The sequence below is a fragment of the Astyanax mexicanus genome, chromosome 21, assembly GCF_023375975.1.
Source record: "Astyanax mexicanus isolate ESR-SI-001 chromosome 21, AstMex3_surface, whole genome shotgun sequence".
Classification (NCBI taxonomy): Eukaryota; Metazoa; Chordata; class Actinopteri; order Characiformes; family Acestrorhamphidae; genus Astyanax; species Astyanax mexicanus.
Window position 1 is genome coordinate 37,309,000 of NC_064428.1, and position 15,438 is coordinate 37,324,437.

General features: G+C 34.0%; 1 protein-coding gene across 1 annotated transcript; it reads left to right on the forward strand.

The window, feature by feature from the left end:
- The first annotated feature begins 2,292 nt into the window (after nt 1-2,292).
- On the forward strand, nt 2,293-6,751 carry LOC111197466 (GTPase IMAP family member 9-like). Its single transcript, XM_022686869.2, has 2 exons — nt 2,293-2,415; nt 5,514-6,751. Exons 1-2 carry the CDS (start codon nt 2,403-2,405, stop codon nt 6,623-6,625), a joined length of 1,125 nt encoding a protein of 374 aa, XP_022542590.2. The 5' UTR covers nt 2,293-2,402; the 3' UTR covers nt 6,626-6,751.
- The last annotated feature ends 8,687 nt before the right edge of the window (nt 6,752-15,438 follow it).

The following is a 15,438-nucleotide window of genomic DNA, read 5'->3' on the forward strand; positions in this document are numbered from 1 at the left end:
CTCCGGTTACCTCCCACAGTCCAAAAACATGGAGATCAGGTAAACTGAATACTCTAAAGTTACCCAGAAAAATCTAATACCCTTAATTAATCTGGTGTGTATGTGTATTTTTTATAATAATTGGCAATTTGTCCTGGGTAAATGCTGTAGTGCCTGAGGTTGATGGTGGTTTCCGGTTAAGTGTATGCTGTGCACTATTGACTGACGCTTCTCAACTTTGTGTGTGGATGAGGGCTGAGTATAAATGGTTGTGTGTAAAATGTGCAAATTGTAAAGCATCCTTGGGTTTCTAGAAATATTCTAGAAATATGTGGAGTTTGTCAGAATAGCCAGCCTCAGAAACCGCAAGTTATGTATATATATATTGCAATCTAGCTCACCCACAAGAGCAGTCTAAAAGGTTTGTTCCTGGATTCTGTTCAGTGGTTGCCATATTCTCTTTGCTATTCACCTTTTTTTGATGAATTTATAACACACGATGCATCTTCTTCCCATTCGGCTCAATGCCTCACCATTTTGGCATCTGTCTTCTGCCAGTTGGACATTCCATATGATATATGAGTTTCACATTCTGAACTGAATTACTGAAATAAAGTAGAGAGAGAGAGAGAGAAGGAGAGAGAGAGAAGAAAGGGAAATAGAGAGATATATAGATAAAGAGAGAGAGAGAGAGAGAGAGACATTAGGTTCAATAGCATAACATAAGATACTTCACAACAAGTTCTAAGTTTTAGTGATTTTCTTGAGTAGAGCCATTTGAAATTCTTCTTAACTGATTAAGGTGGGAAAAACCTGATTAGAAGAATGGTTGCTGTATAAAAAGCATAGGTATCGTTCCAATAGGCAGGTGCAACGTGTTTTAATTGTTACACCTGACGTTAAAGGCGTTCCTGTCTCTCCCACACTTAACTCTACCTGCGATCTCCGGCCTCTGATACCCAGAATGCACCACACCATTGACATCATTCCCTTTGCACACGGCACATACAGGGAGCTAATCGCCTGAATATTGACAACACCTGTTCTACTCACTATAAATACACCTCACTTTACTTTTTCCTTTGCAGATTATTGTTGGTTTTCCATGTACAAAGGGCTTTTCCCATTACCTGTGTTAACTCTCTCGTTTTTCACCTTGTTTTTGCATGTTTTGTGACATTGCCTTGCTGTGTATGACCCTTGGACTGTTTCCTATTATTCCTGGTATGTTTGCTCCCTACTGCTGCTGTTTACTGGTGTTGACCTTGCTTGTTTTGACCACTCCCTGTGCCTTACCCTTAATTAATAAAGTTCTAAAATTGCATCTGCACATGTCTGAGTCCTGTCCAGCCATGACATTAATATAGGTCCTACGATGCAGCAATAGTGTTGTGGTTCTAACCTGAAAATGGTGTAAGGAGTAGTAAAAGTAAAAAAAAAAACAAAATACATGAATAGAACAATAATAAGAAGACGATTACGAAAAACAGTAAGTTGGCTTTTCCAAACTAACTTAATAAATTGCAGAAGCTGTAGCTGCTAAACGAACTGTAAGGTTTGGAATAATGTAGAGATAATCATCATCCCACTCTTGGCAGTGGGCAGGGAAAGCACAGTAGAGGATGTTGTGGAATATGGAGAAGGCCAAGGCAAGTTTGGGAATGGTGAGGAACATGGAGCCATGAGGTTTGGAAGATTTCAAGGTGAGCAATATCACTCAAGTACATCCAGAATGGATGGAGCAGACTAAAATGTTTTAAATACATTAAAACATAGCCCTCTTTTTTCTCATTGTCTCGTTTCATATATATATATATATATATATATATATATATATATATATATATATATATATATATATATATAAAATTATGAAATCCTCAAAGTAATGGCATAGACCCAGTGCTTCAACACAAATAGCTAATCAGCTTACTCCCAGTGCAGAGAGTGGGAGATCTGCACAAGCGCAGTAGCTACACTGTTCAGTGATGTAAAACATTCTTCTGAAAGGATAATCTGATCTTCTGTTTCCAGTATTTTGGCGTCTCACGTTTAAACAGATTCTAGTCTCACATGACTGGAAATAACTGCTCGTTTAAAGTGTCTAACCAGCTTCAGAAGAATGTAAAAAATCACAGAACTGAAACTGATATTATCTAATACTGAATGCGCATGCCAGTTATGTAGACTCTCCACCAATCACAGTCTACAATCTGTTCCAGACAGGTGACTTTAGCTGTATCCTTGCTTTAGAGCTATCCTGAGCTAACTGATAGCACTGGATGAACGTATTATTATTATTATTATGCAAGTTATGCTTTGACTGTTTGTTTTTCTTATGTACCTTCCTTTTTTGTGTTCCTCATCATTCTTATACTGTTGTTGGCTGCATTGGCTGAAAGGTTCCTTTCACGAAAAGAGAAATGGCTGATGTAGGTGAGTATGGAAATCATTTTGGAAATTAAGTGAAATGATAGAAACGTGTAGAAAAAGGTATAATTAGTGGTAGAGAAGTAATGTAGTGCTGTAAAGAAACCGTGTGTGGAGTACAGTATCTAATAAAAGCAAATGTCATCAGTTTCATAGATTGATAAAATTGTTCTAATAGCAAATTTTACTCATTTACATTCAGTCAAACACTGAACAGCAAAATTTGAAAGCATTAAAACAGTATTACTTTATTGAATTTTAATGTTGTTATGAAGCATTTGAAAATATATGGGTACAATTATTAACAATACTTGATTAAATAGTTGGTGAAATTGCTCAACTAATTATTAATTGACACTATTTTTTGTTGAAATCTTAATCATTTAAAGTTAATTTTTATTTAAAAGATTCTTAAGCATCATAGAATAATGAATAATATCTAGTTGTCCATTAATAAGTGCTTGAGACATTTCTCAACAATTTAACTGTGTTTATGAGTGTCTTAAGTACTTATATTTAATGCACCCTTATTGTAAAATGCTACCAATGTTTTACTTGTCAAAGCTTAGCCAAGATTAACTAAAGGCAACAAAAAACATGTTTGTAAAACAGTTTCTGGTGCTTTTATTTATTATTTTTAGTATTTGGTATTTTTAGGTTATTTTTTAACCTGTGCCACAGCTTGGTTTTGGTCTGCTGACTCTGGGCTTGTCACTACGTCAATCAGAAATCATCTGCATTAGCTTTAGTAGCGGGCTGGTAGAAATATTAATCATAATAATAATGAAACATAAATAATAATAGTTTGGCAATTTGGGTGGTACAAGCATGTAAAATGAATATGTTCAAGAGTATTGGTATTTTCTGGACTTCTGATTGGGTAAGCAGGTACAGTAGGCCTTGAATTAAACATCAACAAACTCTACATGTAAATAACAATTAATTTTACAAATCATGAAAAAAAAACATTGAAACGGTTCGGTTTTGGAACAAGTGACAGGTTAAAAGAAAAAAATAAAGGCCTGTCTTAAGTAAAACCACTACGAGCCAGCAGAAGAATGTGATTCGGCAAGAACGTGATCAGTTTCTGGAAACTGTCAGACACGCTAGACATGTTTGGAAATGTCTGCACTCATCAGGTTCCTGTTAGGTTTTTGTTTCGTGTTGTTTAAGTAGCTTTGAGTATTTACATGACTTTAATTCCCATAGCATGCCTAGATACTAGAATATCTCTAAACATGATTAAAAATATGTTTTAAATCAGATATAATTGGTTAAAACGAGCCTTTGTATGCTGGCTTTACTTAAGTGTGCATCTGCTATTTCATTATTATTATTATTATTATTATTATTATTATTATTATTATTATTATTATTATTATTAATATTATTATTATTAAATCCTTATATAAGGGTAAATAACTAGTGATAAAAAAAAAAAAATATATATATATATATATATATATGAAGCCATTATCTGCGTTCCAATCTGAAAGAAGCTGTCTAGGTAGTCACTGCCTTCAAAGGCAGCTTCCTCGTTCTGCAGCATTTTAACCGATAAGGGATCTTATAAGGCAGTGCGTTCAGGACACGCTCTGGAGTCAGCATACGCTTTTACGTTTAGCGCGCTGTGCTCCTGAGCTCTTTTTACTAATAACTAAAGTTATTAACCATTTACCTCAGGATATATCTCAAACAGCAGCAGCTAATTCTCTTTCCTTTACATTTCTACAGCAATGTACTCATCCAAAAATTACAGATACAATTAAATATTCAAGATTTACTTTTATTTATACACTTCCTGTCTGTTCATACTCAGAGTATGATCATGATCTACTCACTAGTTTAGATGTGATACTAAACTAAGCATAGTTACAATAAAAAGACAACAAGCTAAATAAATAATGTTAAGAGAGAAAACTTTATTAAATTCAAAGGAAAAGAACTCTTCATAAAAGGAACTAATGTTGCCTCTTTTCCCCATAGTTAGAGCCTCTTCGCTGGCCTGATAATCCCATTCATACCTCGGGACAAAATCTGAATTAATCTGAATTAGTAACAGTAATCATAATTCCACTATTTACACATTAAACCACTGAGTTAATCTGCAGTTATTCCATCTAACAGGTTTACACAACCACCTGATGTTGCTAGCGCACCGGCAGGTTTAGCCTAGCATGCTAGCAGTAGTTATCTTAGCGTCAAGCTAACGGTGGATTCAGCCGGTGGATACAGGCGAAAACAACACTGGAAAACAACTTAAAACAGTATTAAATCTACAGTGAGTGGAAATACAGAAGAAACTTACTTACATTTGTGCCGACTCCGTCCGCCATGTTTTTAAACCTGAGCTGCTGAAATGCATTATGGGATTGCCTTTGTCGGGAAGGTGCATTATTGAGTTAAACGTTACAATAGAGTAATGTAAAATATGCTTCTGCTGTAAAAGAACAAGACAGCCAATGGATGGGGAAAGACATGAACAAGAAATTAATAAACAACTGAAACAACATTAGGACCATTCCAGATTTAGCATTAAGGACCCTATTTTACTTATCTATAGATGAGCCGTCAACTGTGCACCGTGCAGCTTGATTTAGGGTGTGTCAGTGTGTGTTTGCTATCGTAACGATGGGAAAAGTACACCTCCTATGGATCGAAATGAAATATGAAAAAAAAGCGAAAAAGAAATCGTGTTGTTTGTGCATTATTGAGTCAAAGGTGACAAACTCTACAGTGATGCAAAACATATGTTTCTGAACGGGTAATCTGACCTTCTGTTTCCAGTATTTTGGACTTAAAGGCGAGTCTTGCATGGCTGGAAATAACAGATCGTCTGCTTTGCAACATTTATTTGGAATGGAGTAAAAACCTAAACAAAATCTTATGTTATCCAACAGTGAATGTGCATGCCAATTTGCCAAATATATAAGGGGCTAAGCTGTTGTTTGATTGGCTGTACTGAAGATAATCATCCGTACTGAAGGGCTCAGTCTGTGTTAAGTGCAACAAATCATAAAAAAGAAGAAAACACGTCATGTTCATTACAATGGGTGCAGTGTCTGAACGGTTTATACATGCTAATTAATTTGTTTAATCTGCAGATAAGGATTTACGGATCATCCTGCTGGGAAAGACTGGATCAGGGAAGAGTTCAGCAGGAAACATCATCCTGGGAGAAAAGAAATTCCGTGCAAGTTTCTCTTTTGAATCTGTGACCAGAAACTGTGAGAAGCGTGAAGTCACAGTGTTGGGGAGGAAGATCTCAGTCATCGACACTCCAGGACTGTTCGATACGTCTCTGAGTGAAAAAGATCTGAAAGCTAAAATAAAGAATTGTGTGCAGCTGGCTGTTCCTGGTCCTCACGCGTTCCTGCTGGTGATCAGACTGGATGCCAGATTCACTGCAGAGGAGAGAAACACTGTGAAGTGGATTCAAGAGAACTTTGGAGAAGATGCTTTAAAACACACTATTGTTCTGTTCACTCATGCAGACCAGCTGGTCATGCCTTTAGATCAGTTTATTAAAGTAAGTCAGCCGTTGGATCATCTTATTAAAAGTTGTGCGGGTGGATATCACTCATTTAATAACGTTAATTCAGAGGATCGCTTTCAGGCTCAGAAACTCGTTGAAAAAATCGATGCTTTGGTCAGGAAATATTACACCAATGAGATGTTCCAGCAGGCCCAGGAGGAGATAAATCAAAAGGAGGAGCGAGAGAAAGAAGAGGAGGAGAGGAGGACTAGAGAGAGGGAGGAACAAATAAGAGAGGAGGAGAGAAAGAGGACAGAAAGAGAGAATCAGGAAATGCAGACCCGGTTAAGAATGGCAGAGGAGGCGAGGAGGAAGTTAGAGGAGGTGTTAGAGGAGAGAAATAGAATTTCTGAGGAAATAAGAAGGCTACAGGAGCAGCAAAATAGGACGAGACAAGGTGTGAATAACAGAAGATCTGGAGAAAGCAGTGAAGAAAGCAGTGGAACTTGTTGTAGAAAACCATCAGGAACTGTGATAGGACTTTTGGTAGGGATAGCTTTGGCCATCGTGGTAGCAGGAGTGACAATACCAGTAGCTATAGTATACAAAATTCATTTATTAGCAGAAATTGCATTTCCAATTGCAATCATATTTTTACCCCTTATTGGTTCTCTGATTGGTTGGAAATGTAAAAGAATGAAACAGCCAAGAGAGGGGGAAAGACAACATTTAATAAATTAATCATAAATCAATAAACACCCAAAACAACATCAGGACCATCCCAGAATTCGCTTCAAATATGTAGTAAATGCACACTCTTGTGGGGACATTGGGTGGTTATATATATATATATATATATAGATATATATATATAACGATATTTAACTGTTATAACTAGGTTGATACAAATTAGAACAGAAGCTACAGAAGCGTATTTTTCACGATATAAGGCGCACTATAAATCCTTTAATTTTCCCCCAAAATCGTCAGTGCTCTTTATACTACGGTGCGTCTTATGTACAAATTCTACCAGTCAGGTATTAGTTATACAAAAGTTTCAGTGAAGTTTCTCCAGCACCAAGGCTGGAGAAGTATTAGCATTAGCTGCTAACCTCACAAAGCGCTAGCTCTTTCTATAACCTCGACTAGAGCTAGTGGTTAGCTGCTAATGCTAATGCTGCTGCACCCAGCCTCAGTGGAATTTTGTAAATTTAAGCTTACTGTAAATAAACAAAAGCGCTTTACTCACCCAAATAAACAGTTTTGAGGAGAGAAATCTGTGTAGATTAACATCCAGCACTCCTTTAACTTTAAAATAAAATGTTTTTTGTTTAAGAATTACAGTTTTGTTTACTTAAGTTAGCTTTACTTAACTTAGTTCCCCTAAATTAATTAAGAACAGTCAGACAAAAGCATGATGCTGAGCTGATGCACTAAAATATAAGCACATATTTTCACTGTCTTGCAATAACCTCCAATCTCCAAAATGGAAACTTTGTAAGAGAAGAAAAAATGGAAGTCAATGTAAAAAAAAAATATTGTAAGTCATTTTGGAGCATTTTTATTGGTCCATTCAACGGCCAGATTAACATTGAGGTGAAACATTGAAAACCAGGGGTATACAAGAAAATAGGGCTACAAGATGTTAAATGTATTTGAAACAGAAACAGAAAATCTCCACTAGCTTCTACTGTATAGGGACTCTGTACCTTCTGTATTATATATTCTGTACCTTAAAATAAATATAATGTATATATTTAATTATTGTTACAGGGCTTCTTTTACCTTTCTTATAAGAAGTTAAAATCATATTAATACGGCTAATAAAGCTGAGAATTTATTGCATTGAATGTTTCTTGCATTTCTAGTGCATTTAAGTCTTGTATAATTGGTGGAGATCATATGATCAACATTTATGGCAACTTTTTTTCATATTTAGTTTAGTTGTTTAGTTTTCACAGTGAGGTGACCTTGTTTTAACTGCTTGATGTATGTGCTTTGGATACATGCATATTCCTTATATACTGTTACATATTGTGCGTATTAACAAAACATTAGCATATATATATATATATTCTAATCTATATTCTATCTGTAATGATTCTTCTTGTACGAGGAAATTGCAGTAAAATCTGTTCAAAATCTGTGCAAATGTGTTTCATTTTTAACATAAGTAAAACATGAAATGTGAGAGAATGTATTTTAATACATTACTTTTGATACATGGCTTACAAATACTGTAATATTTTGGAACATGGTACTGAGGACCAAAACACCATAAAGTATCAGATCTCTAGTTGTTTATGCTTTGGGTCAAAACTGGATGTAAAGTTTTGTTACATCAGTTCACCACTAGAGAGAGACAAATAACTTTTAAAAGTTAAAAGTCTTTTTTGGGTCACATTTCACATCTGTAGTCTCGATGGCTTAAAAAGGTGGTAGATTTGTGAAAAATACACTTTAATATACTTTTTACTGTCGTTGGCATCATTATTTAACTGTATCTGTGTATAGAAACATACTACAATTTACAGTTTTTATAAGTAAAAGTATTTTTAAAGGGTTCTATAAACTACCTTCAACGTTGAAATCAATCAATCTACCTTTATTTTCACTCGGGAAAACTGACAAAATTTACACATAAAATGTATTTAAAGAATTTATAACATAATATAAATAAAAAGGTGATAGTAAAAGTAAACTTAAATGACAAGAATGATAAGAAATGTTAAAATAAATAATAATGAACTTAGAACATAAGAAGCAAAATATAAAACATTAGGTAAAAATAAATGTAATTAATCAAAAATTAAAATAATAAGAAAATGTGGTTGAAACATGGTTGAAGTAATGTCTGTTGTTGTTTCAACATCGAAACAACATTGAAAAAGCATTTAATTTTACATACATGTTGAATCAACATAATGTCCTCAATCTTCTGCCTTTTAAAATAGAATTTTACATTTCATCACCATATCATTTTAAAACCGATTGGATGAAGGGATTAAAAAGTGATTTTATTTTATTTGCAATCATTTATTTTCAATTTGGCCCCAATTCTTCACCATACCTGCATAATTTTTTTTTATTATTAATAACACTCTTAATCATAGTATTTTATACTTTTAGCTACTTGTAGTAATTAAAGCTTTTTGTTTGTAGTTGTTCAGTTCCTATATCTCAGATATATATATATATATATATATATATATATATATATATATATATATATTCAGAGAGAGAGAATACAAATAAAATCGAACATTTTTCGTCATGTTATACAGTTTTTTTACTCTTCCATACCACTTTTTCTTCCCTCCATCCAACCGTTTTTATTTTTTTACATTGAATACATTATGTTGATTCAATGTTAAAATTTCATTGTTTGCACAACCATTTAACATTATACGTTAACAGACATTACTTCAACCACATTTCAACACTGAAGGTCAAATGTGTTCCAGCTGGGACAACATACATGTAGAGCTAGTTAGAGCCAATAACATTTCTTATATTTTTTCCATCTTAAATTATCTTTTGTAAATACTATCTATCTACGAGTTTTAAACTATGAAATAGCTTTATTTTTCTCCATCTTTCGGTTCCAAAAATTCCATTCCACCTTAAAAATTAACATCGGTTATTGAAATACCTCAGGTGCCATAAAAAAAAAACATATAATAGAGTGTTGTATTCAGAAGAAGGTCTGTTCTACACAGAACATCCTTACATCTGATAGAACGCCAATCTCTGACTTGGTTTATGTTGGGGAAAGTACACCATTCAGTCTCTGAAAACCAGTTTAGCTACATTGATATTCACTATGGTAACATCAGGTACTTTTACCGGTCGAATAAACCGGATGGTGTTACTCAGCTCTATAGTTTTAGCGTTTTGTTAAGGGAGTGGAGGATAATACACTGGATATTTACAGTACAGGTAATACAGGCTAATATACAGTAACTTATACACTATATATTTAATGCTGTTGTGTATTTAGACACTATGAGGAGATTGAATGTGTTTTTTGTGTAATTTTTGTACTTTATGAAGAGAAAACTGTCCACATCACAGGAATGAAGCAATAAGAGCCGCCCATTCTGTGGTAAAGGTGGGATTTTTCTTTGGAAGTAATCAACACCTGGACGGCTTCAGGTTACCTGAACAAGACTGATTCAGAAGCAGTTTAACAGTTCATTCATCTACTAAACATCGTAAAGTAAGTACCAATAATGTCAAAATCTCTTTTAATTTTAGGAACTTTTAATGGTGGTAGTACAGATGAAAATTATTAAAACATGAATGTATAATGGGATATTATTGTAGTATTACTGGATTATTAATGATTTATATCAATTTAATACAGAGATATACAGCAATAACATTCAAAATGCCTGTCTAATATTATGTCCTTTACACAATATCCAATAATGCCATTGGGTGTTGAGTAAATAACTTAATTTGAATGTTATTTTTAAGCCTAAATATAACAGCATATTTACTAATCTTTAAAAAAAAGATATTTAGATGATTCTGAACAAATGCTCTAAAATATACGCACATATCTTCACTGTCTTGCAAAAAACTTCAATCTCCAAATTGGAATCTTTACAGAAGAAGAAAAAATGCGCATTTAACTTGAACAATAAAAGTCATTGTTATAAAATATTTTATTCTTATTTTTTTTAAGCATTACTATTGATTCATTCAATTGTCATTCATTTTACATTACGAATTTTTTAAAAGCTGCATGCTGGGATACATCAGCATTACATTTATGACATTTTACCCAATTTTATGCAATTGAAGTGTATTATTCAATGTCCAGTTCTAATGCAGAAACTATTGTGTATTGCTGTGTAATAGTTTGGTTTATTTATTTACTACGGAGGACCAACTAATCATTGTTAGTGTTTATATAGAGTTATGTTAGATATATAATAATAAAAGCAACATTACAGACACAAAGAAGAGAGGGGGGAGAGGTAGGGGCAAAAAAGTAAGAAGGACAAAAATAACAAGAAAAAAGCGGGAGAAAAAAATATAGCATAAAAGCAAGACAAATATTAAGGAATGACAACAAAGAGAGCAAAACAGCTACAAAAGACAACAGACAAATATATATAAATATATTTGGTTTGTATGTGGAGAAAAGAAAGAAAATGGAAAGAAAAAGAGGAGGAATTTTGACAGTATCAGGGTCTTAGTAAATACTCTTTTTAAAAGAAACTTACAACAGTTTGTTTTATGGTGTGATCTGAACAAATACTGCCTTAAATCTCCAAATTATTATGTAGAATAATAGTTCATTTAAAAACGATTTAATTTATGATTTGTTGTACTTTTTTACATCAAATAATTAAAAGTAACTATGTAACTTTTACTCAAAGTACATTTTAAATTGAGTACTTTTTTACTTTTACTCGAGTAGATTTTTAGCAAAGTAAAGGTACTTTTACTTAATTACACTTTTTCAGTACTTTATTTAGAAGATGGAGGGAGCGATGCAGCAGAACGGAGGAGAGCGCCACAGGAGAGGAGGAGAGGAGGAGAAGAACAGTGAGGAAAAAGAGGAACAGATCAGCAGCGCAAAGAAGATCTGCCAGGAGATAGTGGGGGCCCTTCTGAAGGCTATGATTATGGAGCTCTGTGCGATTTTCCGATGTACGATTCAGGGATTCGGAATCGGGCTGATTATTATCGTAGTTCTTTCTCTAACAGGGATTTTAACCCAGTCCTGGATCTGCTTCTTCCTGAAGCTGCTGATCTTTCTGATGAGCGGAGTCATCGGCGCATTCATTAGAAAAATAAAAAGACGTTTGTGGGACTGAATTTGCTCCATTTATTTTATTTTGGAGCATTTCTATTGGTCCCTGCATGAAGAAATTCTGATACTATATAAACATCAACTCATGGATTCACATTATGACAAAAAGTGAAAAACAGAAAACATGGAAATACAAGCTTTTTGCACAATAGTGAGTTGTAAATATTGTAAAAGTATTAAAAAGTATTGAATCACACAGAGTTCATTGAGATTTTAAGATTTTACTCATCTTCAGAAACATCATACGAATAATAAACTTATTTTTTGCTCACTTTTAGTTCTTTACTAAAAGTGTCTTATTGCATTAGCAACAGGGGTGATTGATATGACCCTAAAATATTATCATTATATTTCATGGTATTTTCTTGATATCAATATATCGAAACACTAAATAAAAAAAAAAGAATATATATATATATATATATTCAAGAATGCACTACTGCAACAAAATGAAAATTTAATTGGATACAATTTTATACTTTATACATTTATCTTTGAGGACAGATCTGAACACTCTTTGTATTTTAATCTCAGTGTCTTCATGAGGGAGAGTCACCTGGAATAGTTTTCTCAGAGTCTTGAAGGAAGGAGTTCCTGGAGGTGCTAAACAATAATTACTGCTTTTCCTTCACGCAGCTCCTCTCAAATCACCATCTCAGTTGGGTTTAGGTCAGGGGATTGTGAAGGCCATACACCTTTTTGTTTACTAGATAATTCCATATGTGTCAATTAATAGTTTTCATGGTTTTAATATTAATCGACAATGTAAACAAACAAAAAAAAAAACATTGAATGAGACGTGTCCAAACTTTTGACTGGTATTTATATATTTGTGAGCTGACACACCCCAGAGTTTGCCCAGATGAACGGCCACAATGTTGGTTAGAAGCACCTGGTTAAGGAATAATTAAATTAAATATTACCTGCACATTCACCGATACCCTTTACAATACGCGTAGGTGGGATTAAAGACACTGCATAGCTAATCTGGATTTTAATTATTTATTCGTGGGATTGATTGGTCAATTCCAATATGCCCAGTTAGACTACAAGCCACAGACAAAGTTGCCGATATAATATGATATAATATAATTGATAGTAATATAATTTAATTGGTTCAATAAAATAAATAAATAAATAAATAATAAATTCAGTCTCTGAAAACCAGTTTAGCTACATTGATATTCACTATGGTAACATCAGGTACTTTTACCGGTCGACTAAACCGGATGGTGTTACTCAGCTCTATTATAGTTTTAGTGTTTTTTAAGGGAGTAGAGGATAATACGCTGGATATTTACAGTACAGGTAATACAGGCTAATATACAGTAGCTTATACACTATATATTTAATGCTGTTGTGTATTTAGACAATATGAGGCGATGGAATTAGATTTTTGTGTTATATTTTGTGAAGAGAAAACAGCCCACATGACAGGAATGAAGCAATAAGAGTCGCCCATTCTGTGGTAAAGGTGGGATTTTTCTTTGGAAGTAATCAACACCTGGACGGCTTCAGGTTACCTGAACAAGACTGATTCAGAAGCAGTTACACAGTTCATTCATCTACTAAACATCGTAAAGTAAGTACCATAATGTCAAAATCTCTTTTATTTTTTAGGGACTTTTAATGACAGTAGAGATAATACACAATAAAACAATTGGACATCATTAAATGCTCCTTGCTTTTCATAACTGTTGCTGTTTTACAAGGGTTTTTAAAAGGCTTTTGGAGCAGTTGGACAAGGAAAAACATTGATTTTAACTATTAATTTAATGTAAAACTGTGTAGTATTTTAGATATTTTCTGAACAACAGCAAGTTTAATTGAACTGTATTTCTGCTAAATAGATTTTTTCTTTTCCCAAAGCTGGATGAATAAAAGCTTTTGCTTATTATCTGAAGACATATATAACTGAGCTTCAGAATGTTTTAGAGCTGTTTATTTTACTAATAATTAGATAGCTTACAGTTGTTGTTACATTGTTTGGTTTTTAATGGTTTTATCATCAATTTATAGAAGTGTTTCATAAAATTGTTTGATGAAATGCTTTCATGAGTATTTTGGGTGATTGAAAAGGCTGTTTTATTTGTTTATCTATTTGTTAACTGGAAAGAAAAATACAAGAATAATATGCAATATGTGGTTTCTACATTTATTCAGGTTTAAAAAAACGACAATATTGTAAGTAATCCAAAGTAATCTGGGGTGGGTTTCCCGAAAACGATCAATCTTAGCGAATAACGAACGAATGACGTGAGTAAAGAACGAGACAGTTCTGCGAGTGTTTCCCAAAGAGCTTCGCAAAGTGAAAATTAACGAAGGAAGAACCCATCTCAGTTGGGTTTAGGTCAGGGGATTGTTAAGGCCATGCACCTTTTTGTTTAATAGATTATTCCATATGCGTCAATTAATAGTTTTCATGGTTTTAATAATAATTGACAATGTAAAAAAAAAAAAAAAAAAACATTGATTGAGACTTGTCCAACTTTTGACTGGTATTTATATATTTGTGAGCTGACACACCCCAGAGTTTGCCCAGATGAACGGCCACAATGTTGGTTAGAATCACCTGATTAAGGAATAATTAAATTAAATATTACCTGCACATTCACCGATACCCTTTACAATACGTGTAGGTGTGATTAAAGACACCGCAGGCGTCCCGTGCACCGGACCTACAGTACCAGGGATTTTCCCAATAGCATGGAAATATATTGTGTTGTGCTGTAATTCCCTGTTTGGAAGTGTATATAAGTGTGTGTATGGCACAGTAACAGCCTGATTACAGAATCCACGGACTTGGTGACTTTGCAGCTTTGCTTAAACCGTGAGCATCATCCGCAGGAATCTGGATTTTAATTATTTATTCGTGGGATTGATTGGTCAATTCCAATATGCCCAGTTAAACTACAAGCCACAGACAAAGTTGGCATTAAAATATAATATAATATAATATAACTCATTCACTCACTCACTCACTCATCGTCAACCGCTTTATCCGTTAAGGGTCGCAGCGGGGGGTGGCTGGAGTCTATACCAGCCGAATTACAGAATTGATTATAATTAATTGTAACATAATGTAATAAACCATGGAAACTATAATTTTTCTCCCTCAAAATTGGCGGTCCCTGGTGTTTAAGGGGCTGAACTGCAAGTCGAGATTCCCTAAAGAAGCTCTTTAAGAATAACGACTGGGTCAGAGCACTCGTTAATCTGCGAGTGAGTTTACGTAGTACTTTAGTTACGCACGGGTTTGGGAAACACTCTTTAATTAACGATCAATCTTAAGTACGAGTTAACGAAGTTCTTAGCGTTACGAAGCTTTCGGGAAACCCACCCCAGTTTAGTTTAATTCATATTCACCAGGGTAACATCAGGAACTTTTACCGGTCGACTAAACCGGATGGTGTTACTCAGCTCTATTGTAGTTTTAGTGTTTTTTTGAAGGGAGTGGAGGATAGTACACTGGATATTTACAGTACAGATAATACAGGCTAATATACAGTAGCTTATACACTATATATTTAATGCTGTTGTGTATTCAGACACTATAAGGAGATTGAATGTTTTTGTGTAATTTCTGTACTTTGTGAAGAGAAAACTGTCCACATGACAGGAATGAAGCAATAAGAGTCGCCCATTCTGTGGTAAAGGTGGGATTTTTCTTTGGAAGTAATCAACACCTGGACGGCTTCAGGTTACCTGAACAAGACTGATTCAGAAG